Source organism: Struthio camelus, chromosome 1, assembly GCF_040807025.1.
Source record: "Struthio camelus isolate bStrCam1 chromosome 1, bStrCam1.hap1, whole genome shotgun sequence".
NCBI classification, from domain to species: Eukaryota; Metazoa; Chordata; class Aves; order Struthioniformes; family Struthionidae; genus Struthio; species Struthio camelus.
This window is the reverse complement of record NC_090942.1, coordinates 206,378,922-206,404,859: the sequence shown is the minus strand read 5'-3', so window position 1 is coordinate 206,404,859 and position 25,938 is coordinate 206,378,922. Positions and strand designations below refer to the sequence as shown.

Here is a 25,938-nt window from a genome sequence, read left to right as displayed (position 1 = left end):
CGGTATTCCAGATATGATCCCCCAAGTACTTTATGCAGTGACATTGATATATTCCTACATCTATCGGAAACATCTCTCTTGCGGTTTCATTTGATTTTCTCATGTGACATCAGTGGCTATAATCATACACTGATCAGTCAGTACTCTTCTATCTTTTTTTCTTTTGTCATTTCTAAATTATAAGCTTCCAGTTTTTACAGGAATACCTGCAATTAGTCCTGGCACACATTACTTATCTTTTCATTCTACTTCTATCTTATGTGGCCTGTGAAGGCTGCTCAGTTCTTCTTTTATTTTATTTGGATCTTTCTGTGTTGGTAACAACTCTCAGTTTTGTGCCATCAACAAATATCATTGTTCCTCCTCTGTACTAAGCTCTCTAATGAAAATATTGAATAAAACTTGCCCTCAGCTTCAGTTTCTCTTCTACTTAGCCTGTGCATCTTGCACATACCTACCTTTTAGGAGGCTAGCAAAACATAATTAGAATATTGGATAAGTTCTATATGCTGGATGGAGAAAAGCATTTATCTTCTGTGTAGGCCTGCAAGAAGAGATCCTTTACCCGATATTATCATCTAATTTTCCTCTACCTCTGTACTGAAATCAGGGACTGATATTCCATGTGAGATTATCCACATTATCTACACATTATCCAAGCATTTCTTTTTTGCTTCAAGCTCTTACTAACAACGTTTCAGAGTTAATCCCAGAAGGCATGTGCTCCAGGCACTCAGGTAGAGCCAACAAACCAAGGAGTATTTTCCTGATGAAGACATTAAAACATCCTCAAGCTTTTCTTGTAACACCAATTTTGGCCCTTTGTTGGGTATTTATATCCTTGGTGCACATGTTCTTTCTTTCCTAGAAACTGGGAAAAGTCTGTGGAAGAACACATGCAACTTGTTTGCACTGAAAAGTTTCAGATGTCTACCCTTTTGATTTGTCTCCATGTGAAGAATGGTGACCAAATGCTTTTCCTTCTTCAGCCAATGTCCTTTTCAGTCTAAAATCTTTATCTTGTATGCTTGCTCCTAGAAGACAGCCTACCTATCTGTTCTCCAGACCCGCTCTGATGTTCAGTCTATGTATTCTTTTTAACAATAAGTTTCCAGGATATTATACTACCTCTTCCTGGTGCTGGTATAACTTTCAAGATTTCTTCCTCCTATTCTTTTCTGCCTTCAGATCATCAAGTTCTCTGTTTCCCCACTGTCTCCCATCTAAGAATTAAAAATATCTTTTTTCAGATCACAGGAAAGGTCCATCTACCCAATAACCTCTCTGCAACAGTCTCCAGGAGTGAATGCTACAGCAGGGAGAGCATAACAAAGTACTAGGAGATCTTTCATGCGTACACTCTCCCAGACTCTCATACCAAAGGATTAATGGCTTCCTGAGCTTACAATAGCAGCCAGTTCATCAGCTCGTTTTAAATTCACCTTCCATGAATTTCTTCTAACTGCTTCTATTTTTAGAGACTTCCTACATTACACACTATGAAAAAAATATTTACTCTTGCAATACTTTTTTTTAATCTGCTGCCTATAACCTCATTAAATGCCCTCTATTTCTGATATTGTAAAAAACACAATGTAAACATTTTCTATCCACTTTCACCATAGATTTAGAGATCTTTATCACAGTCCTCTTTTCAAATCTGAGCAATTCTTACCAATTTAGTCTCTGTTGGGAAGATATGCAATAGTTTTCATAATCCTTCCTGTCCACGTCAGTACCTTTCTTATTTCTATTGTATCATTCTGTAATGGCATTACCTGGACTGCATATGGACTTTAAGATGAAGGCATTCCTTACATTGGCATAAATGTGTTTTTTGGACTAACTCCAATCTCATAATGCAATGCTATGGTACTAGAAGAGCAACTCCCCCAGCCCAAAGGACCTTGAGAACTATCTTTCTCATAACTTCTTGGCTGGGACACAGTATTCCTGAATCTATTGTGGACCAGCCAGAATTGACTCCCACATACCAGAGCTATTCAAATTCTCATCTAAACACTCTTCCAGAATGTTTTTAAAGATAGGAATAGGAAAATAGTCTCTTTCCAGAAAAACATTCGCCAAGATTGAAACCATCTTTGGCAAAAAGTGAAAATCACTGAAATTTGAGCATGGGATAGACCTTATTTAGCTTTAGCCCCCTAAAAGACAAGCCCTCTGTCAGACGTTCAAGATAGGCTTGTCATTCAAGCTAGATGATGGAGTTACATCTGCAGCTGAGGGAAAGCAATAGGGCACCTTTAAAGGGCAGTTCTCTGTGCCTATTTTATACCCTTAGCGTGACACAAATCATCCCCTGAAGGAGCACCTTTCACCCCACTGAAGAGAGAAATCCATAAAGTTGCTATAACCAAATTATTAACTTTCATATGCCTAAAATCAGGAGAGAGAAATCTTATCTTTATTTCTATCAGATTCTGTGGTATTACCCCACTCAATGCCTTTGTCCAGAATTTAAATAATCTTTTGGTAAGTCTTTGCCAAAATTGTTTTTCTCCATTAATTTTCTCCAGTGTTGTTCTAAAAAACAGTATTTTCTGTCATGAAGAAAAAGGGAATCTTTTCTGGAAACAAATAACTTAGGGCAGTTTCTCCATATCGTCTGTCCAAAAGGGATATGTTCCAGTCTAGGTATATCTAAGTTTCGGCAAATATAGCCGAAATATAGTTAGCTGCTAACTATATTTCAAATCACAAACTCCCAATCTTTTACTACTGTTAGGAAATACAATCATCAAAGCACTCAGCAGTACGTACCATTTAAAATATTGCAGTTATTGTATCAGAAAGGGAAATAGACAAGGCTGGCATTTAACACTGAGATTTCTACAGGTAGACTTGTTGGAATGATGAAATTTTGGCCCAGGCAAAATGTCTTACATCTCAAAACCTGTTTTCATTTCAAACTGAGTTTATTCAGACAAAGAAATAGTCCAAAATATTACTATTCAGTAACACTGAAGCAATCAATATGAAAATGAAATTTTAATTTGGATTTTTTTATAGTTAAAGTAATACAGAAGGCAAAAAAGATGATCCATTTTGGTAGTGAAATGTCAGAATAAACTCCACTGCCAACATTTTGAATTCATTGAAATTCCATTTTCTCCCAATAACTTATCCAATAGGAAAATATTACAATCAATTCTAGTTAATAGTCTTCTGTAAAAAATAGCAGAACAGAATGAGTCACGTGCTCAGGGATATAGAAAAGATGAAGAAGGAATAAAAAAATGGGCAACACAAGCAGCATTTGTAAGGCTGATGATGTTACAGCATGACAACTTCCTTTGTTGGTACCAAAGAGCTAGTGTTGACATTTCAGGATATTTAATTGTAATGGCACCCATTTGCAAACTCTATTCTTGAGGCCTTAAATCTGGTTTTGTTCTGCTGTTCTACAGAACTGAGACCTGAACGATTACTAGAGAAAATTAGCCATTATAGTATCACCTAAAACATACATTTCCTTTCCAGCAATCTGTTAAATTTCTTAAGCGGGTATGTCTCAATGCTCAAAAAATTCAGTTAACAAATGCTTTAATAAGGCAATGTCCGTGAAAATCAAAGCTTACATATCAAGCGATATACAAGGCATGTACTTAAGCATATAGCGCTCTGTTACAACATTATTAGCTTTTTTTTTTTAACAGTGCATTTAGATTTGTGGTCTAAGGTGAGTTTTGAGAGCTAGGAGTGAAAAGTGGTTTTCTGCAAATATCTTTATTGACTTTTTGGAATGTTGTCATTGAATAGGGTTTTTCTATATTTTAACTTTGCTCTTCATGGGTAAGTTGTGAATAGACAAACAAAATTTCAATGATGCATCATGACTTTTAATAGACTTTTGCATGATTTATTGATGTAAATATACTGTAAATAAATGGTTGGACATTAACGGGCAAATAAAATGTTTTTCTTTAACAGACAATTTGGAAATGAACAGTATAAATAGAACATAGTCATCACCACTTTATTTCATATCATTTCCATCTACTGTCAAATTATTTTCATATACAAATTCACCTTGTTTTGTAATCTTGAATACTTAGAAATCTCGCATAATGAAACGTTATTTACACTGTGGATGACTCACAAGTAATTACAAATAAGAGGTATACAAAATGATTAAAATATATCATTACATGGAAAGCAAGGAAGATATAGTAGATGTTCTGATTAACTATAAATGCTTACATATTTGCACATATATTTCTAATCTGAAATTACTAGATGATATATTGGATGATTTTGCTCAGGAATACTGGTTCTTACGCCTGCACTACTGGAGAGGAAGCAATATTTCCAGACATAATGAGCTGCTTAAGAAACATCTATGAAACTGCATAGGATGAAATGCAGTCATTTTAGAAAACAAAAATAAAATATCTGACATTGTAAATTATAAGCACTTTAATTCATGCCATAAGAGATACATCATATATTAAACCAATACTGTAATATGGCATCGTAAATAAACCATAACAGAGCTATAACATTTTAAAAATAAGCAATTCACATGGCATTTGTATCATAAAATAGCAGTTGTACAGTGTTGTTTACATTGCGAAGCAAGGAGATAGTATCCCAAAGAAACTGCAGCAAACAAATTGGCCAAAACATTAATCACAGACCTGATTCATAAAATACACAGGAATGTATGTAGAATGTATGGAAAAATAAGTCCTTAGATATCTGAAGTGCTGCACTAAATACTGGGTGTGTGACTCCCATCTACAGCCACCCAATGAGGTATGGCCACAGTCCTGCCATTCTTGCTCGCAGAGAAGTTTGCAGAGGGCCCTGCCAAAGCACACTACACATATTTGTCTGCAGTGGGCTTTGAACGAGGTTCCCAGCATCCTTCATGCTACCTGTTCACTGCAGCACATGCAGGACTGCAGCCGAAATGGCCCATGTAACTAAGCCTGAAACCCAAATGCAGGCTAGGGGAAAGTACTTTCTTCTTCCAGTGTTGGATATGTTTTACACACTTAAGTACCAGACTGTGGTTCTGTTTACAGACGATGCATTACCCAGCAAATATAACACTTGCAGAATCAGACCACTGACGTTTTGTACACCAGTGAGTGTGGGATATGGTTTCAAAGCTTTTGCAGACTTTTAGACCAAAGACTCCTACTAGCTGTGGTAGAAGTCATGAGGTTTTGCTTTGCAAAGATTATCAGGAGGTAGGAAGTCTGCAGTTGTTCAGAACACCAGGTTTCTGAAACAGCAGTACTGACCAAGGCTTTCACTGTCCTGTAGTAATCATCTACTTTTTATTAGTATAGGTTCAGAAAAAACACAAATCAGTCCGATTCACAGTAACATTCAAAATTCCTATCACAAAGTCTTTCTGGAAAGTGAACCTTACTTGCAGAATCTTAGCATAGTATTTGGACATTGACCATTTCAGGACTGAACCTTTAAAGAATGGTTATTAAAAATGACAATCGCTTCCTGACCGATGGCAGTGTTAGAGCTATTCAGAATAAAATTTACCTGTGGAAACTCGGACAACCCCCATGGGACAGATGATCAGTGTTGACGATTGTATTGGAATGGTGTTGGTTCCACACATGGCGATGGCAAAACAGAGGGCTTAAGAGAACATAAAGTTTGATAAATGAGCTCTGCCTCTCCATCCCCTTCACCTTTCTTCGTTTCTTTTTCTTTCTTATTGTTCAATATATTTTTCTTGAAATAACATAGTAAGTGGTGAAAATCTGTTATCCTGCCAACATCTGAAATCCCAAACGCTGCAACTTCCATACTTTCCTCTGGATTTGCCAGACTGAAATTCATGACTATGTCTCTGCACTAGCTGAGTAGTGTATCAACATGTGTCGTACTTAAGCACATCAAAGCATGGGAGGTGAGTCCAGTGCATTTGCACAGTTGGTCTGCCCCTAGTAAATCCAACATATCCACACAAAACTCTCTGCACCTGAGATACAGAATTGTTCTGCACATCCAGGATTTCCAGATATCCAGCAGCGCAGTCAGGGCTATAGATCTGGTTGGACCAAGAGATGTCAAAAACAGACAAAAATGGTACCACAAAAGTGGTAAAGCAGCAGCTGATTCGTAAGGTAGAATGGGAAGGTAATGGGTTCAAGCTGTATCCTCATGTGAAAATTCGAATAATAGAAAGATACAGAATTACACTAACTTCTTGCCTTTTTAAATGATGGGAGAATAATAAATACAGTCTGGATGGTATCTTGAGCACCTGGCAATGTAATTGTACTCATACTTCTCCTATTATATTGTTGCAGCTCTTAGAAAATCAAGCTCTGTCAATGATTTCCAGTGAATAAGCTACCTTTATGACAAGGAAAGTCAAACAGTTTGGATGGAGCTGGCAGCTAAATTGCATTTACTAATGATTTGGATGAAGTATCCAAATTACCCTTTTTACTGTCCTTCTGTTGGCTTTAGATGAGAGTATGTGAGGGAAGAAATAAACGTTTTATGAGCAACTGCTATGCACATCAACAAAATTCAACAACAACAAAAAAAACCTCACTAACTTCCCCGCTGTATCCCTTTGTTAATTGAGTACACACATTTCCTGTGTGAAAAAATCTATAGATTTGCTTTAAAGTTCTGTCTTATTTGATCACTTTTTCAATGACTTATCTTTGAGACGTATAACAGAGGTATCCTGGCCACAGCCAAGAATAAAATACTCTTCAGCAGAATTTATTTAGTGGAATATTTTTTTTCCTGGATATTATTTTACTAATATCACAAGAAGTAATTAATGCAAGCTATGTACAGATGGACTAAGTCAAATAGAGTGAGAATTGACTGCCTCGAATGAAATCCATATGATTCATTTACTTTTAAATACAGGTAGTTTCTCCATTACATTTGACTTCCAGATGAAATGGGAAGCAGAAATGAGAACACTTTTTGATGAAGGCTTGCGCCAGTGTCCATGGTAAAAGCTTCATAGAGTAAATCTGTTAGGATGACTCAAGAAACTTTGAGAGACTGAATAATAAATACAAGATCTTCAATGCTTATTCAGCTGAACTTTGAGGATTTTTTTGTTGTTTTACTGATCACTAATAACCCATAAATGAGATTTTGAATTTATTTATCTTTATGAATCAGGTACTGTGTAAAGGTCATGCAATAAAATAGCTCATTACTTTTCCATTTCAAATGCATTTATGGGGAATCATAGTAGGATGGAGCCCACCACAAGGTAACTAGAAGCATGAGAAAGGAGTATTTGTTGAATTGAAATGCTATGGTTAGTATTTAGACAAGGCAGAACTTCTTTGCTTGGTCCTGTGAAGAACAATAAAATCTGTATTTCATTTATAAACATTTATATGAGTACTAGCCTAAACTAGAGGCATTGAAATAGAAGATGTATAGTATATTGTATATTGCTTTCCTTATAGAGTGTACCTTATGTTTCTAATATGGCAACAAACAAGTAAAAATTTTTAGGACAAACTGAAAGGACTTCATTATAACAAACAACATTATAGCAGGTCACACTATGAAAGCAAAATGTGGAGTCACAAAGCAGTGCAGGCACGTTATTAAAAGACAATTTGGCGTATTCTTAGTAGGCTGTTTCATCCTTGTATTCTCTGTTAACAACATGCCTGCATGAATTTTTTAAAGTTTGTTCTTCTTGTTTGAGGCCTTACAAGGCTTTGAAAAAAAAAAAAGAGTACAAAAGGCAAACTGCTTGCCCTCACTCTGCAAGAATCCTATCACCAAAGCTGGCTTGAAACAAAGCAGAAAGAGAAAATCAGAAAATATCAGCAGAAGCTGAATAGAAGAAGGCCCTTTAACAAATGTTTTGTTTCTTCCAAAGAAGGCCCAGATTATTGGCACTGCTTGAATTTGCTAGAGAAAAGTACCTTGTCAGGAAGAGACTCAGGATAGACATTCACTGATCTCTTTAGCCTGCAAGATTTACAGATAGCATCTGCTTTTCCGTTTCCCTGGAACACATGGAGAAAGACCCTTTGCTGCATGGAGGCCTGTGTAAACAATAACTCACAAAATGGCAGTTTTAAAACAAGAAGAATAAACTTTAGAATACATTTTGTCAGAAGCTCAAAGGGTCACAGCTATCAGGATATACATTCTAGTATAGGAAGAGCAGTACAAATGTTAAAGCTTTTAAGACCATATGTAGTTCACTGCACACACAATTTTCCCATGGCCTACACATATGGCATACCAATTTATTACATAGACTCATGTTCCCATATAGGGATTAATACTGAATTCTGCTATGTTGTACTAGTGCTGCAGCCTTGAATCATTCTTGTTCAGTGACACAACACGGGTTTGGTTAGTACATTTATTATGCACTTCAACTGCTCCCAGTTAAAAGATATAAATGACAGAACAAAACGTTTCTGTTTTGTTTTCAAGTAGATAAGTCTTTGGTTAGTGATAACTTCAGTTGGTCTGGGGAAGCAATCATAACTGAAATAGTACTTTTCAACCAGAGATACCTACTGTAACTTCCAGACAACTAAGATTGCCAAATGAATTCCAAGAACCTGAAATGCAGCATGTGATAGTTCGTATGGACCCTGCCTCTTTTGGCAGCTGGATTCTTTTGCTGAGTAGCTAGGAAAAGTACCCCAGACTTGATCTTGCTACTACTCTCTTGGTTTCAGTGTGGGAAGATCTTGGCTTACATTATTTGCTGAGCTTTTCTGTCCAAACATGAGCTCACAGGAAAAGTCTAACCTGCCACATCCCTTCCTGGTAGAATGCAGCCTCCTGTTTTAAAATAATACCCAGATTTACACGGTATTAAAATTAATCTTTTAGTTGACAGAAATGCCTAGAGACACCACCTTATTCCTCTGCTTGTTACTGAAAAGGAAATACTATCATTAATTAAGTTATCCTCATCTCTGTAAGAAATGGTAAACAAACTGCTTCAATTCACAAACATCGCACTGCTCTAAACTCTGGTAGAGCTCGAGTGTTATTTAATGACATCTAATGTCTGTTAATAGTGCAAGGTTGTTATCTTGTTACTTAGTGCAGGAGGCTTGTACAGTTCCAGTCCAAGCCTCTTCAGAGAAACTTTACAGGACATACTAAAATAATATTACAGAAGTACACAAAAAGTATTTTCACTCAGGAAAGACTGGTCTATTCTCACAGGTGTGCACACACTGGTGGGAGGGGGCAATTTTCATAGTAAGAATACCAAATATTTTTATCCAGTTTGCAAAATAGAGAAGTCTGAAATGAGACAAGCAGCAGTTCCCAGGATTCAGAAAGCTGAGTAAAAATGCACCACACTGAACAGCTCTGCTCTGGGCAAACCACGGACCACCCATATGTGGCTGAAAAATCATGGACTCAGGCAAATACCCCTCTTCCTGCAATAATCTGAGATTCTCACTCACACCTACAACTTAGCCCTGCATATGTTTGCCCCTTTTACTGGAGCTGTTTGTGAGCACATCAGGCAGGAACTAGTCCTCAGGTTTTACTTTGGCAACACTTTAATCAAAGGGAAAAGCCAAAAGATGCAACTAAGGCATCAAAGATTAATCATCCTCTAGAGTTATCTGCAGAGGAAATTAAGACTAGCGTGAACAAATTGCCAATTAAATCACTGATTTCAGCATTGCATCTGGCTCCTGGAGGGGTGGAAAGACTGAGATCATTCCAGCAGAAGCCTGAGGTTGACCTTCGTGGTTTTTCCATTAGATGGGAGATCCAGGATCACAGAGACAGACAGCTAGCAAATTGTTATCAGTTTTTCTTGGTGAGATATTGCAGGCAAAGTACAATTAATTCCCAGAGGTTTTGGGAAGAGACTGAACTCTGACCTGATAGGCTAAGGCTGTGAAATTCATACCAATAACACTGGCTTGTTGGAGTTGTAACTTGGATTTACCCCATGGAAAGAAATACAAACCACAAAGAGAACTTTAGTAGCATTCAGTTCCTTCTCTGAAGTTGAACAGAGGGGCTGAGGAAATTGGTAAAGAGAATAAGGAGATTATTTGTGGCTGTGAAGCACTGTTTGGCCTCTCCACTCCACGACACTGCTGGTGTAAGACAGTTTGATGTTTCTGTGATGCATCAGTGTATTGGACAATCAGACTGCACACAGTCTCTTCAACACACTGTGGAACACTGAAAAGAGTAACTGCTGAATTTTAGTAAAGTGAGAAAGGTAAAAACAATTAAAAACAGGATATAAAGTCAGTATGTGCAGTAGAGCCCACTGCACTCAATGAAAATAGCATCAGCTTTCTTACAGTGCTCCTCCGAAAATTTCTAGCTATTTTATTAACCTCTGGGCCCTAATATGGCAGTGATTAACACACCCCGTACAAGAGTTTTCTCAGCTATAGGGCTTAGGATGATCATGCATCCCTCCAAAGCACGGATGAATGCCAACAACGTATGATTTGGCTTAGAGAAATGCCAAGAACAGGTGACAAAACTATCTAGTGTCCTAAGATCACTGTCAGATTCTACAGCGTCCACTCAGCTTCAGAGAGGCTAATATTTTGTATTTCTCACTCCTATTTTTCCATACATTTAACAAGTGATATTATGTTCTATAAAACATAAAGTATGCCATGAAATGTGTGTGTGATGAGTTGGATGTACAATGCAGATAACTACAGGTGCTACCTATCCTGTCATTTCTGTTTCACAGCCAAACCTTAACATTGGAGTAATAGTGGTACACCACAGAATGATGGACAAATGGCATTAATGCTAATTAAATCCCAAATTCAAGACAACTCCTGCCCTCTCTTAGAATCACTTGAAGTGCATGATGACCAAAGGCTTCTGCAAGCACAGAATTTGCAAAAAGGATGCTAATTTATAAGATATCTAAAAGACACTCAGCAGAAATACTTTACAAATATTGTTCACAGTGATTTGATTCTCTGATATACGTTATTATTTATACCCTACACTTTTCAATACTCTAGATCTGAAATGTAGAGATTTTATAAAAGGTGCAGCGAGCAGAAAAGACATGCACAACAGACAGAATTGTTAGAGTGGTGAAGATTATTCCAGAACTATACAGAGGTTTTGCTTCTGAATAGAGGAGAAAAAAGAATTCCTTAAGTTATAGTACAAACTGCATGTAGATACTGCCAGCCCTGTCTTCAGCTCTGTACCTTGCAAAACTTTCACCTTGAACTAACAGGCTGAGTGAGGTTCACTGAGGTTCCCTGTCTGCAGTCGATTGCTTCAAGATCATACGCAGTATGGTGGAACTGCCCTGCTACAGAGAATAAATAACTGAAGAAGAATGAAGAAAAATAAGTGTTTCTAATTTTTCTAAAAAAAAAAAAAATGCAAGAAATAACACTAATCACAAAATCCTAGCATAAAAGAGATATATTTAAAATGTACATGCTCGATGCAATCAAAAATAATTATCTAATTTTTAGTAAAGATATGCTGAGGTTTGAAAAGTTGTTTCCGTTGTAATTCTCATATTAGAGCTCGACTTTGGGAGTTTTATTTTCAGTTGTATAATTGTGACTATACATTAACCCCCTCCTCCAAAGAAGGTAAAATGTTAAGCCAAACAATTTGCTTTTCCAGGATTCAAATAATGGCTTTAATATAATGGCTTTCACTGCCTAACTTGAAGTACACAATTTTGAAATGATTGTGGCTAAACTGATTCAGCTGATAAAGCAGCAACTACAAGCTGGACCTGCAAGGTCAATAAAACAAAATCAAGAATAAACATTGCCACTCTTTCAGTTGATAATTCAGGTTATTTTTAGTGTAATTTCAGTAGCAGTGTGCTTTAGGTTGAGCAATTTTTTGTTGCTTCTTCTCCAGATGTTACATTTTGATTTACCTTCATCTCTGTTACTGAGTCCAGGCTTCTCCGCTGAGTCCTTAGAGTGTCTATTTTTAGCTCCGTGAGCTACTAATCCCGTTTCTCTGACAACTGCAATTTGTTGCAAGAAACGACTAGTGTTACGTTGTCTCAGAGCTATGACACCATTTGAGAAATTAGCTTCTTAGCTGACCTTTAAAGCAAGTGAGAATAATGGGCCCGCGATTCTGCAGGGTTTGGATTTCATTATCACAGCAGTGTGTATGAGATGTCATGCCCCTACTGCAGAACTCTGCCTCTTTGTTTTTTTTTCCTGGTAATTACAGAAACTGTTTACTGTACATGGAAAATCTGTGAGTTTTCTCAGCTCTTTGGGACAATACTATTTCTAATTTCATTCCTCTGGAGAGAATGACAGTTGGCAGTCCGGAGGACTGCATACTATCGCTTCTTCCCCAGAAGCACTTTCCCACGGCCTCTCTAACCAGGACTGGAGTGGAAATCTCCACAGATGTCGAAGGACCAGAGTGGCAATAGCAAACAGAATAGAGAAGTATGCAAGTCATACAGCAGTGCAGCAGCTAGAGCCCGTATCCTTCCCACTTGCTTGAGGTTCAGAGCCAGGCCAAGACCCTTTGAATCACTGGTTGCAGTGAGGGTCCTTGCTCCTGGCATGTTCCTCTCCGTGTTTGTAGTTTCTTTTCTTTCCTATCGTGTCCTTCCATTTGTATTGGCAGTGATTTCATCTCGCCTATAGTACTGCAGCTAATCTAAACTACTCCTCCACTTTCACACTATGATCAGAGGTAAGAGAGAGAAGAGCACATCTAAGGGAGTGGCTTTTCCCACCCTAACAGATTTATCTTGGAATGATCACTCTCTGAGGTTGTCAGTGTGTCTCAGCTGGCTGTAGAGGGAACCTACCTGACTAGCTGAGATCAGAAATTATTTTTAAATACCTAAGTTTAGGTTAGATGAATCCCACTGTCCTGTCAAGTTAGCAGCAAAACAATTCCCCCAAACCCTAGTGGAACTCTAGAGTGTGATGGGTGCCAGTGTGACACAGGGAGAAGGAAGCACAGGGATACTACGCAAAACTCCAGCATCAAAGACACTCATGGCTGTAACTTAGTGAGCTGCTAATTGTTTAGAGAAGCAATATAAATGCCATGCATTGGGATGGCAGTTCCTTTAGACTGGGCTTTGTTTAGACTTCGATAAACAGCACGGTCCTAACACATGTTAGGAAGCACATTTTAAAGCCTAACATTGAGATGAGGTGTCTTTCTAGCACACTCTAGCTCAATTGGCTTAAATCTAGGCCTTACCTAACATGGTCTGATTGGCATTTTTGGAAAAAAAGCGCTTGGTGAAATACTGCTCTCTTTGAAAATAACTATCAATGCCTGTTGGCTGCAAGTGCTTTTGAGAACTCCATATATAAGACTGTTTCTTGAAGAAATGCTGTGACCACTAGACTATATTGTAGACTATGGGGTTGTTTTGTTATGATACAACTTTCTTCTAAATATGCTTTCACTTTCAACATTCCTAAACTATATTTGCTTACAAAGCAGAAAAGCTTCACTTTTTGTTCAGTACTAGCACTAAAATACTGTATCTCTACATACTTTTTAAAGGCATTTTTACCATAGCCTCCAGATTTCTGCAAGTTGGCAAAGTACTTCACTTGCAAAGTTTCCTATCTACCGAAGGGTTTTATGTTCACTGCCTGAACCCATTGAGAAATTCTGAGTCTTACCTCCAGAAAAGTCAAATGATAGGAAAAAAATTGACATTCTTCCTTTGCTTTTTGCTTTAGAATTTTTAGATTTCCTTTTATCCTTATAATTTTTCTCTGCAACTAGAGACTGAACTCTTTATTTAAAATAAAAAGCAACTTTTCCTCCTCCTACAATAGTGCATTTCTCCTGCAATTCCATTAAAACTCCATTAAAGATAATGGACTCTAAAACTCATCATGATGCCGTGAGAGTTCATGACATTATGCACGGCACTTTGTTGCATTCTGCATCACACACAGTGTATTTTCTGGGTCATCAAGGCTCTAAATAAAGCTGAGAATCAGCAGCTGTCTCTCATACATGCTTTCCTCACTTTCTTCAAATCCTTTCTCCCTGTTGTCTTCTTACCCATACACTCTCAGACCTGTGAGAAGTTTCCAGAGAAGAATGCTTGCACTCCTAAACACTGGCAAGGACTACTTGGCCTTGGAGTGTGAGATGTAATTGCAAGCATATTTCAGGCTCAGCTTACCCCAAACACACCCACAGTGGACAAGTTGAATAGGACGCAGCTGGCTGGGCAGCGCTTTCTCCCTTAGGATCTCACAGAACAGAAGGTGGGTTACCGGCCCCGTCCCCACTGAAGACCAGAGCACTCCTATGCTCACAGCAGCATGTCTGGGAGCATCACCTTGAAAAAACTGCATAGATCAGAAGAAACTCCACTTTTCATCCTCCAGCACAGGCTAGCCTAGGAAAATGCCCCTTTGCTGCTGGTCAGATATTTAGCATTTGCTTTCATACATCATTATAACAACATTTCAAAACATAGATTTATAATCCACATTTCCAAAACTTATTTAGGCATTCAGAACCTCAGGACTGTTCAGCAACCATAGGCTTAACCTTCAGAAAGAAGCTGTGTGTTTAAACACAGGAAAGCACAGGAATTGTGCACTACCCTTATGCGACTTTGAAAATTTTACCTCCTCCATCTCAGCAAATGCAAATAATCTGCATCACACAGACATCCTTTACGTATTCAGTTTGAGAATGATTTCAAACAATCAGAAATGTCACATAAACCTTTAAAATAAATATATATGTCCTTGCTTCCTTTCTTTTTTCCATATGATCTGGTCTCTCAAGCAACGACTTACTTTAAAAAAAACTCTCCTAGATAGCTCTTTTTTTCTAACCATGTTCCTGTGCAATAAGCTCAGAAACCCTGATTTTGATGCAACAGTATGTTCCAGACTCATTAGGGAAGGAAAAAATAATGCCTTCGTGATATACTGCTAATAAACAAACGCTAAGATAGATTAAACAGTACTTCTCCTTTCTGGGTATTAATCAATGTTAGCATCAATTTATTGTTTTGTATAAAGGAGAAGTCATCCATTACATATACCTGTCATATTGCCGATACGTATCATTCCTTGGCATATACTACATACATTACAGGTACTGCTGTTTCTACGGTAGCAGACAAGTCTTACTCAAAAGCTCGTCTTTTAGACACTCTGTTTACAACCAAAAGTCTTTTCTAATCCTATTCCATAGTTCTAATTTTGCCTTCCCTTATTTAAATAAAAAAGCAATACATATTTTTAGAAAATTAACAAAAAGAGAACACCTCACAAAACCGTAAGATTCCACTACATACACTTCTCCCCTGCAGAAGAGGATGAAAGTATAAACCGTACATGAAAAGAGTATTATTGTGTCATTTAATGTTCTGGTAGAAGGCGCTTTGATAAGGTGATAGATAAGAATCTACACAGAATGTAACAGCACGGCTTAACTTATTGCTTCAAGAGTAGTCATTATGCAGTATTGCTAGGGAATAAGTCTCTAGAGAACAGGTAGTTCAGTGCAGGACCTTCTGCTAATGGAAAGCTAACTTTGGGCTCACAAATTCACATATGCCAGAAAAATCTATGTTAACAATAACTTGCTGACTATCTCTCTGCCCTCTAGAATTTATACATTTTATACCATCCTTACTACAGGATGACTAACGAGGCTTTATTTAGACATTCTGGCATATAGCTCAGGTGAAGGTGGCAGAGAAGTTTTGCTTAATTGGGTTATGAGCTCAAAGCTCAAAAGCTTTGCTAAATTACAGTCCTAAAGGCATTCAGGAGCTGCCACTGGCAGCAATGATATCATATTACAGAGTTCAGTTATCAGAGGGAAGAGATATCCAGGACTGTAGCAGCCCCTGTTCTTCTCAGTCACTGTGGCTGCCATAGCAAATCATTATTTATCCTGGGATGTGCTTATGTATCCATTTGCCACTTAGTTTGATTCAATCTATTCTGGGCAATGCAAAACTCCAGAAAGTAGCCCAGACTATAACGTTTGAGATGCGGAATTTGGCCTGGAAAGAGTTCAGTTTGGTAGGACTGATCTCTCCTATGACATTTTTAAAAATATATGTTTAGTCTAAGTTACCTGTCTGTCCGTGGTCACTGCGAAACATAATCACATTCAGGGATTTAGGCAGGCTTAGGCTGTATCTTGAACAGAAGAGACAAGCACCTGGAAATACTTACCTGTCCCCCAGTTTTTAGAGGAAATTTGACTTTTGGAATCCTAGAGCTAGGTGACGTGAGTGAAATTTAGAGTTACATTTAGGAACTACGTACGAAACATCTGAATGGATTGTGTTAACCTACTCCTAAACAGAAATATTTTTTCTTTAGGCTCAAATAAAGCCACTGAAGACATCACTCTACTTGCACCATCTGCTGCAGGTCCCAGGCACACAGGAACAGCAGAGTGGGTTATATCTGCACCTTAGCTGCCCCAGTTCATGCTCTGACTCTGCAGTGAAAGCATGGATTGGAGCTAAAACAATTTATTAGTGGTTTAAGTTAAGGTGCCATGTGGTGGCAGCGAGAGGACAACGTGGATATGCTGACATGCAGTAGCTGCCTATGGCACACGGACAATAGCTTCTGGAGCAGAAGTGGGTCATAGAAAAATGAACATACTGCTGCAGCCAGCTCAGCCAGCCTTGTCCCTCTTGAAACCTCCCACTCGGCTCCCTCCGTGCTAGCCATGGGGCACTGAAGGAACAGGCATACATATTCTGCCTCACTCTGCCTTTGGAAACCAAAATCCCTGGAGCAGATGGTCAGTTTAACACCTGCCTCCACCGATGTTTTTGTTAAGGCTGCCAACAGAATTGCCGCTTTGCATCACTTAATGTATTGTCCTCTGTAATGTGAACCGCAGTCCACAGGGAAGCAGACTGAGACTCCTCATGCTATTTTTCAGAAGCCATTTGTTGCTATAGTGACACAGGGATACTAACCTGGACCACATATAACTAGAGGTTAATCGTTCTAAACCGCAGGAAGAAGTAAGCTTCTGCAGAGCTGAATGGTTTGTGGCCTACGACTGAACTGTTACATTCACCAGTTTCACTGTTTTGCTTGCTTTCTTGCACAATAGCCAAACCACAAAAGATCAATCATGTATATCAGGTTAAACGGTTTATAGATTTTTGTTGTAAGGCTGCTCACGCATTGCAATTAATAATGTTGCTAAGGAGTATCTTTTAGCTACATGGCTAAATTTAGCGCTCATGAAAGTTAAAATAGGACACACAGTGCACTGGCTTCTCCACCCAAATCTGCTATCAACAACTTGCACTGCGGTCCTCTCTTCTGAAGATGTGAATGCCTGCCGTGTCACTGTAGCAGCATTGTCTTTACTGCAAAGGAAAGTAAGATCAGACCTTTAAACCCACTTATTCTTTAGAAGTAAGCAGCCATTTCAACAAGAGATGCTAATGAGAACAATAATTGCAATAACTCATTATGTATGTCACATACAGGCTGCAATAGGAAAGGAAGTGAAGTCTTTTGAACAGCAGAAGCATGACCTAGAGCAGGAAACAGCATGCAAGGTGATAAAAGTATGAACAGTAGCAACAGCAGATCAGCCCCTGACTGTCTAGTTCTCCTGCACGCTCAGCATCTCCAACTCATCCACAGGCTCTACCATCACTGGTATCCTCAGCCTCAGTAAAGTGCTAAGAATAATGTATTTCCTTGAAGGAAGGGAGCCAACCACTTCCAAGTTTGACAAGCTTTCTTATGCTTCTTCTTTTGCTGCTAATTTAAGCACTTTTATATTTCTAATATTTATACATATATATAACAAATATATAACTTTGCCAAAATCCACCAGAACACAAAAACAAAGCCAGAAGCTCTGAGACTGCATTAGGACAAGGAATTAACTCTCTTCAGTGAGCTCTGAGAGCTCAACAGAGGTGTGGTAACAGCTTGAAACTGGAAGAGGAAAGAACTCAGAAAATGCCAGAAGACTGCGATGCTGCTGTTGCATTACAGACACGTTGGCAGGATGGGCTGCATGAAGTAAGCAAGCGTGACAGCTTGTGGAAGATGAAGAATCTGAAAACAGTCCAGCAGTTATACTTGTCCTAACAACTGATACAGGTTTCATACTCATTTGTAATTCAACATAACTGTTTTTCTCCTTCATTTTTTAAATCTGCTAGGAGGAGAATCTGTTCAGAGGAACAAATATATAATTTGAAATCAGTTAGCGGAGTATAACAAGTCTCAATGCAGTGCTACGATACTTTAAATGTATGCAACATGCCATGACACTGTACTGTTTGCTTTATACAGAAAAAAATAAAAGGGAGGTGTTAATGGAAAACAGAGAAAAGGTGGTTATCCTCCAGATAACTTTGCTGGACATGGTAGGTAACACCAAAAGCACAGGAAGAGATTGCATTGCGAAATGGCATACACACGCAGCTGAACTGCAGTAGGACCTGCTAATGAATTGCCTGCAAGGATCTCTTCCTCGAAACAGGCAATTCCCATACAAGATTTCCTCTGTTTTAAAAGGTTTGGTTTTCTGTTTGCATAGGCAAGTTTCTAGGCTCCAAAATGCCTTTCCAAACAAACTCAGATCTGAAACCAGTTGTGGGAATGAGCAGTGAAGCCAAAACCACAACCACAGTTAAGGACTACAGGCTCTTGGGAATTAAAAAAGCAAAATAGCATTTTGCTATTTGCTATTTGCTATTTGCTGTGGGACCCTGCAAAGACAATGAGGCTTTTAGAGTGCTGGCTTAGCAGTAGCTCTCCCATGTAGTGGCTTTTGTCTTTGTATGGCAGATATTACCACAGTGATGCAGAATGTAATTTAAGCCACCGCTCCATTCCGTCACGATTTTCCTCTGACTCTGAGTTCCTGACCTCTTTGCACTGCATTACAGAAGAGCCTGTGTGATAGGGAGCTTCAAGCAGAAGGAGAAATCTTACATAAAATCTAAAGAACTGCTCTAGAGAGCCTTCTGTTGTCACTAACTACTTAGTCCTCATGACTTTTTTAAGAGAAGCTGGTTGCTGCGTCAGCATCTGTGGTAAAACCATGGTTTCCGGCCCCTCTGACCTTAAAGCAGAGGGAGGCTGCAGGAAACAAGTCTGTGGCAAAGAGACTGACAAGCCCCAGCTAGGATCCTTGCATCCTCCTCCCCTCATCCTGTACATACCATAGTCCGTATATCTCCTCACTCTGCACATTTGCAAGGGGTGGATTTGGTTCTCACAGAAACTCAAGCCAGCAGATGTTGCTGCTTACAGCTAAGTGAATAAATGGGTGTGTAAATTCTAAATCAGAGGAACAAAAAACCACCTCCTTTACAGATCAAAGGGAAGTTCCAAGTATACTATGAAATTTCTGCACCCATTTCAGCACCTCCTTCTTACATGCCCACCTCATCATACCAAGGAAAAAAGTCTGAGAAGCCAGAGCCACTTTTTTATTTATGAAAACAATGCCAAACAAACGAGAAAGTTTCCTCTTTCACCAAAAGGAAGCATTACTGGAGAAACGTTGCCTGACTAGCCTCTATCTGCCTTCACAGCATCAACCTTGCTAATAAATTTCATTTAACTTCGTAAAGGTGTCCAACCAAATAAATTTGTAACCTAACATTACAGGCAGCAGATACAGCTACCAAGGTAAATAGTGCTGAGAATTTGTTTCACACTTTTCTCTCATGCTGAGCTAGAAAAATGTCTCTAGAGAACCCACAGTTTTTTATTAGCTTCACTTGTCATAACACAGAAGCAAATAACACAATACTTAGCATCAGCACTGCAGTTTTGGGCCTGTTACCTTTACAGAAGCTTATAAAAAGCAGAGCCTGTATATTCTTATACAGTGAATCTAGTATAATTCAGGGAGCTAGGTGATTTATTTGCAAACACTGTCATTGTCTCCATGGTGATGCTGACACCAATTTTTAGTTTTTACACTGATCTTTGTGATTATAAATTCCTTACAGTATAAATTAGCCATTTGAGAGGATGCAATAGGAGATATTTCTCCTATTTTCTGGATGGCATTTGCTAGTGGAATTAGAATGACTGTTCTATCATTCATCATGAAAATGTTTTCATAGTCTACCAGGATCAGCCACAGAATCAACCTAGATGTTTTGGTTTGGGCAGCTGTGAGAGACAGGATATTCAGCTACAAGCTTTTGGTCTTCACCTCTGTGTTTGTTCCCCTTCTAGAGAACTGTGGGTGGTGCGAAGGAAAACAGAGATTGGACAGAGAGATTAGTAATCTGGCATCAACACCTAGAGCACAATAAGGATATACCACTGAAGTCAGAAGGAAATCTAAATGTATTCGTGTTTATTAGAATAATTTGCACTCTGGGAAATTAGGCAACAGCACCAAAATCATAGCTATTAGCTAGCAAGTTGTGTAGATAAACTGAAGCTTTGCTCCATTTATGATTCTTACATGTGTCACTAGTGTTCCCTGGAAAAAATGCATGCTACATCCTGTGCATCTGCAAATTGATGGATTTCAGGATCCTACGAGGAGGGAGCAGGGCAATGAGTAGCATTGCAACCCTGGACTTCAGGAGAGCTAACTTTGGCCTCTTCAGGGACCTACTTAGGGGAATCTCCTGGGGTAGGGCCCTAGAAGGAAGAGGGGTCCAAGAAAGCTGGTTCGCATTCAAGCATCACCTCCTCCAGGCTCAAGATCAGTGCATCCCTCTGAGGAAGAAGTCCAGCAAAGCGGGCAGGAGACATGCCTGGAGGAGCAAGGAACTCCTGGCAAAACTCCAACAGAAGAAGGAAGTGTACAGAACGTGGCAAAGGGGACAGGCCACTTGGGAGGAATACAGGGACGTTGTCAGAGTGTGCAGGGATGCGACAAGGAAGGCTAAGGCCCAGCTGGAATTAAATCTGGCAAGGGATGTCAAGGACAACAAGAAGGGCTCCTTCAAATACATCAACAGCAAAAGGAAGACTAGGGAAAAGGTGGGCCCGCTGCTGAGTGGGGTGGGTGCCCCGGTAATGAAGCATATAGAGAAGGCAGAGTTATTGAATGCTGCCTTTGCTTCAGTCTTCACTGCTAAGGCCAGTCCTGAGGAATTCCAGACCTTGGAGACAAGAGAGGAAGGCTGGAGAAAGGAAGACTCTCCCTTGGTGGAGGAGGATCAGGTTAGAGATCGTTTGTCCAATTGTTATTGGTTATCGCTAGGCCACTCTCCACCATCTTGGAAAGGTCCTGGAGATCAGGAGAGGTGCCTGAGGACTGGAAGAAAGCCAATGTCACGCCAGTCTTCCAAAAGGGTAAGAAGGAGGAGCCAGGGAACTACAGGCCTGCCAGCCTCACCTCCATCCCCGGAAAGGTGATGGAACAAGCTCCTCCTGGAGGTCCTCTCTAAGCATGTGGAGGACAAGAAGGTGATCAGGAGTAGTCAGCATGGATTCACCAAAGGGAAATCATGCTTGACCAATCTGATAGCCTTCTCTGATGGAATGAGTGGCTGGGGAGATGAGGGGAGAGCAGTGGATGTTGTCCGTCTGGACTTCAGCAAGGCTTTGGACACTGTCTCCCATCACATCCTCCGAGGTAAGCTCAGGAAGTGTGGGCTAGATGAGTGGACAGTGAGGTGGATTGAGAACTGGCTAGATGACAGAGCTCAGAGGGTTGTGGTCAGTGGCACAGAGTCTAGTCAGAGGCCTGGAGCTAGCGGTGTCCCCCAGGGGTCAGGCCTGGGTCCAGTCTTGTTCAATATATTCATCAATGACCTGGAGGAAGGCACAGAGTGCACCCTCAGCACTCTCAGCTGGAGAGCTGGGCAGAGAGGAACCTCAGGAAATTCAACAAAGGCAAGTGCAAGGTCCTGCCCCTGGGGAGAAATAACCCCATACAGGCACCAGGACAGGCTGGGGGTTGACCTGCTGGAAGGCAGCCCTGCTGAGAAGGACTTGGGAGTCCTGCTGGACAACAAGTTGACCATGAGCCAGCAGTGTGCCCTTGTGGCCCAGAAGGCCAATGGTCTCCTGGGCTGCATTAGGCAGAGTGCTGCCAGCAGGTGGAGGGAGGTGATCCTGCCCCTCTCCTCAGCCCTGGTGAGGCCACATCTGGAGTACTGTGTCCAGTTCTGGGCTCCCCAGTACAAGAGAGACATGGCACTAGTGGAGAGAGTCCAGCGGAGGGCTACAAAGATGATGAGGGGACTGGAGCATCTCTCATATAAGGAGAGGCTGAGAGAGCTGGGACTGTTCAGCCTGGAGAAGAGAAGACTGAGGGGAGATCTCATCAATGTGTACAAGTATCTGAAGGGAGGATGTCAAGAGGATGGGGCCAGACTCTTCTCCATGGTGCCCAGTGACAGGACAAGAGGCAACGGGTACAAACTGAACCACAGGAAGTTCCAGCTGAACATGAGGAAAAACTTCTTGACTGTGAGGGTGACAGAGCACTGGCACAGGTTTCCCAGAGAGGTTGTGGAGTCTCCTTCCCTGGAGATACTCAAAACCCGCCTGGACACGATCCTGGGTAACGTGTTCTAGATGACCCTACTTGAGCAGGGGGGTTGGACTAGATGATGTCCAGAGGTCCCTTCCAACTTTGGCCATTCTGTGATTCTGTGAAACTAATGTGTAGTAAGTGTAAAACTTGTCCTCCTACGCAGAAAAATCTCAGATCATCAGTTTGGATAGAAATTCTTCCACCTCAAGCTCAAAGAGTCTTCATCAAGGCAGTTTTCAGCTAGGCAATGGAACTGCAAAAGCTTTTAGCAAGGCAAACGGAAGATGAAAACCTTCAGTCCTGGAGGTGCTCCATGAGGAGAATCGTTAAGATTAGTGTTCCCCTATAAAGCGAGGGAATTCCCATTTAAGTAATATTCTAGGCTACCCACACAGCTACCCATTTTGGTCAAGAAAAACTACATGATGAGTTCAGAGTTAGTCTACATGCTGAAGTCTCTGTGGGTTCGAGATGGTCCTCTCTCATGCAGTCAGGCTTCATGGCAAAGAAGCCTGAGACACTTTCAGGAATGCTATGCTTGCTCATCCCCACCTTTACACAGAATACTGCCAAAAGAGAGAATTACAGCACTGTCATTCCCTCCACAGAAAGATCTAATTGGATAATGTGGACACCTGGTGAATGTTATTTACTTAATTTTAAAAGGTACCTCAAGTACTCCTAAGGTACCTCAAGTACTCCTAAATCCATAAGTACACCTCTAATTTCTCATCTGGATTATAAAAATACTGAGCTTCTCATTGTTGAGAATCTTATCTTTGATTTCAGTGAGCTTTGATCAGGTCCATTTAAAGCTATGCTGCTTCAGAATCACTGCTCAAATTTTAACTAATATGCTGCTTAATGCAAGAGCAGAACAATATTGGCTTGCTGAAATAGGACCCCAAGGGAAGTATGTTTGCAGACTAAAATTGACCATCATTATTTTTTAAAATAAAAAAACTGAGACATGAACAGTGCCTGAAAATGTTCCTGCCGAGGGACAGATCCACATCTTGTTCCAATTGGAATCATTGAAGACAATAAAATGATATGGATTTCCACCAGCAAAGAATTGGCCTTTTATTTTTATTTACATGAACTCATCTAAACCTTGAATTGCCATTTGCAGTAAACCTGGGAAAGTATTTTCTCCCTCTGCTCCCCTCTTTTCAGCAGTTTCTGGTCTACATTAGAAAAAGCAGCGGGCCTTTCAGCCAGTCCAGCAACAAAGGAAACTTCCAGATGAGCATCATTAATAACAGATAGGATTTTCAAAAACCTCCTAAGTGGGGATGGAGCATAAGTACCGTTAAAAACTGGAGAAAACCAGTATCCAGAGAGTTTCCGATGCCTGCTGGAATCTCTCTAAAGAACTCTTCACACCATCAAATTTTTCATAAAAGTCTAGGTGCAGGGCTTCTATCAAAAATTAATTTGGCTGATAATTTGGTGCGAAACAAGCCCGACTGTGTAAAGGGGAACTTTTTTTTTTTTTTTTTGGTCAATACACTATCTTATCCTTTGTTTGCATTGTCCTGCAAAGACTGGAAACACAGCATTGAAGAACAAATACTGAACATTACTTTATATAAGCAAGATAATGCTCATCTAAAGCTTTACCATAAACATCAGGTAAAGAGATTAACCAAAGTGTTTTCTTTTGTAAAATATCAATATTGTTGTTGCCAAAAAAGTCAAAAAAAGACTTCTTCCCACTTGTATAACAATAAGCTTTGATAGGTTGAATATATGAAATATACAGGAGCTTTCTGAAAAGCTAGCTAAGCTCACTCAGCTTACAGTATGTGGAATGTAATTATCCAGAAAGTGAAATATGTATAAAAATAGGTAAAATCCCTATAATATTTGTACTGAATTATAATTCCTCCTGCCAGGAAGGTTACAGCAACTCTACAGTACATGTATGAAATGTTTGTTCATAAAGTTAAAAAACATCATTAAGTTACTGAAGAACACATTAAATGTAGGAATGCATAATCAGAACTGACTCTCAATTCTGCTTAGCTGGTGCAAATCTACAGAGAACCATCACCATTTCTGAACAAAACAAAACCAACCTCTACATTTAGGGTTGTTTTTTGTTTGTTTTGGTTTCTTCTGTTTGTTATAAAGGGACCAGACTGAAATTTATGAACAAAATTCCTCTGGAAGTGGAAGTACATTATGTAATTACTTTTTCCCTATCTCCACTTTGTTTACTGGCAGCAGTCACGCACTTTTTAAATGATTATTGCCTGACATTACACGGAGCTTTTACTGCTTGTTCAGAACAAGGCAGTGAAATAGAAAGAACCTCCTACTCCCCTGTCATGACCCAGTTCTGGGCTTGTGCTTTTTTGACGAGTCTTTGATCTGCAGCAGGCCTCATAGGCTAGTCTCCCGGAGGAACATGGTGCCAATGTTATAAGAAACCTTTCTCACTCTGGCAGATGTGATGGAGGGTTTTGGCTGCTTCTGACCACTTCTGACCTCAAGGAAGTAACAGATCCCAGGAATTTCCTTTGGAAAGTTTTCTGGAAGCTCTTCACGGGAACGAGGGATAAAAATAAAGTTTTCTTCCTTTTTCAAAAGCCTAGAAAAAAAGAAAACAGATGGATATAAAAGATGGTAAAACATAGTTCGGACGCATTTGGAAGAGACTGTGGAGTCCCAAATGAAACAAGTTGCAAGTATATAATATCTAAAATTTCTTAAGCCAGGATCCCCAGTTGATATAAATCAGCTTGTCATCATCAACTTCAAGGAGCTCTGTTGATAGAGATCAGCTGAGGACCCAGCCCAAATAAACATTTTACTGAAAATCAGTGTCAGTTTTTACAAAGTCATGTAGCCAGAAAAGGAACCAAATTCGTAATGATCATTATCCACAATCTATCATTTGGCTCACTTAAAACACTGTAGTCCTACCAACTGTGCAGAAATGAACATTTCAAATTGAAGACTATCTCCAGATCTTCTGCTGAAAAGTATGATTAACAGTGACAATGATAAGTGACAATGGGAAGCTCTCACAGGTAGAAGCAGGGTGTCAGTTTGCCCCCGCCTCTTATGTAGTGGTATTGTATTTCATAAAATAGGTTTATTAATTACATTGAGATTGCCCAGAGCAAATCCAGCTTCAAGAATAAACAAAATCAAATCTGTCACTATCCATCAAAAGTACGTGTGAGTTTAACCTGACCCAGCTGGCTGGGGTCAAAAAGAGAAGCAGGATCTCAGGAGCAATGAAGCCATACTCACTTTCCTCCAGTCATGCCAAAACACATGATACAAGGTCACAGACCTGACTGTATTGCCTTTTGCCATTTGGAGTTTTCACCCATAGCAAGAAGTCTCTGCCTGGCTATATCTAATCGTTTAGGGCCTCTTCACCAATTACCTTCCTTGAAACAAGTTAGAGTTGTAAAATAAAGAAAATAACTCTATACATTTTCTTTTTGTTTCCAGTTAATTAAGCCATGG

At 39.7% G+C, this 25,938-nt stretch overlaps 1 protein-coding gene across 1 annotated transcript in view; it reads right to left on the bottom strand.

The window, feature by feature from the left end:
* Positions 1 to 3,972: 3,972 nt before the first annotated feature.
* Positions 3,973 to 25,938, bottom strand: part of GUCY1A2 (guanylate cyclase 1 soluble subunit alpha 2) — a 186,386-nt gene continuing 164,420 nt past the window's right edge. The window contains exon 8 of the mRNA XM_068930349.1: positions 3,973 to 25,048. Coding sequence (XP_068786450.1) covers positions 24,841 to 25,048 — 208 coding nt within the window. The 3' untranslated portion in view covers positions 3,973 to 24,840. The remainder of the gene's footprint in view (positions 25,049 to 25,938) is intronic.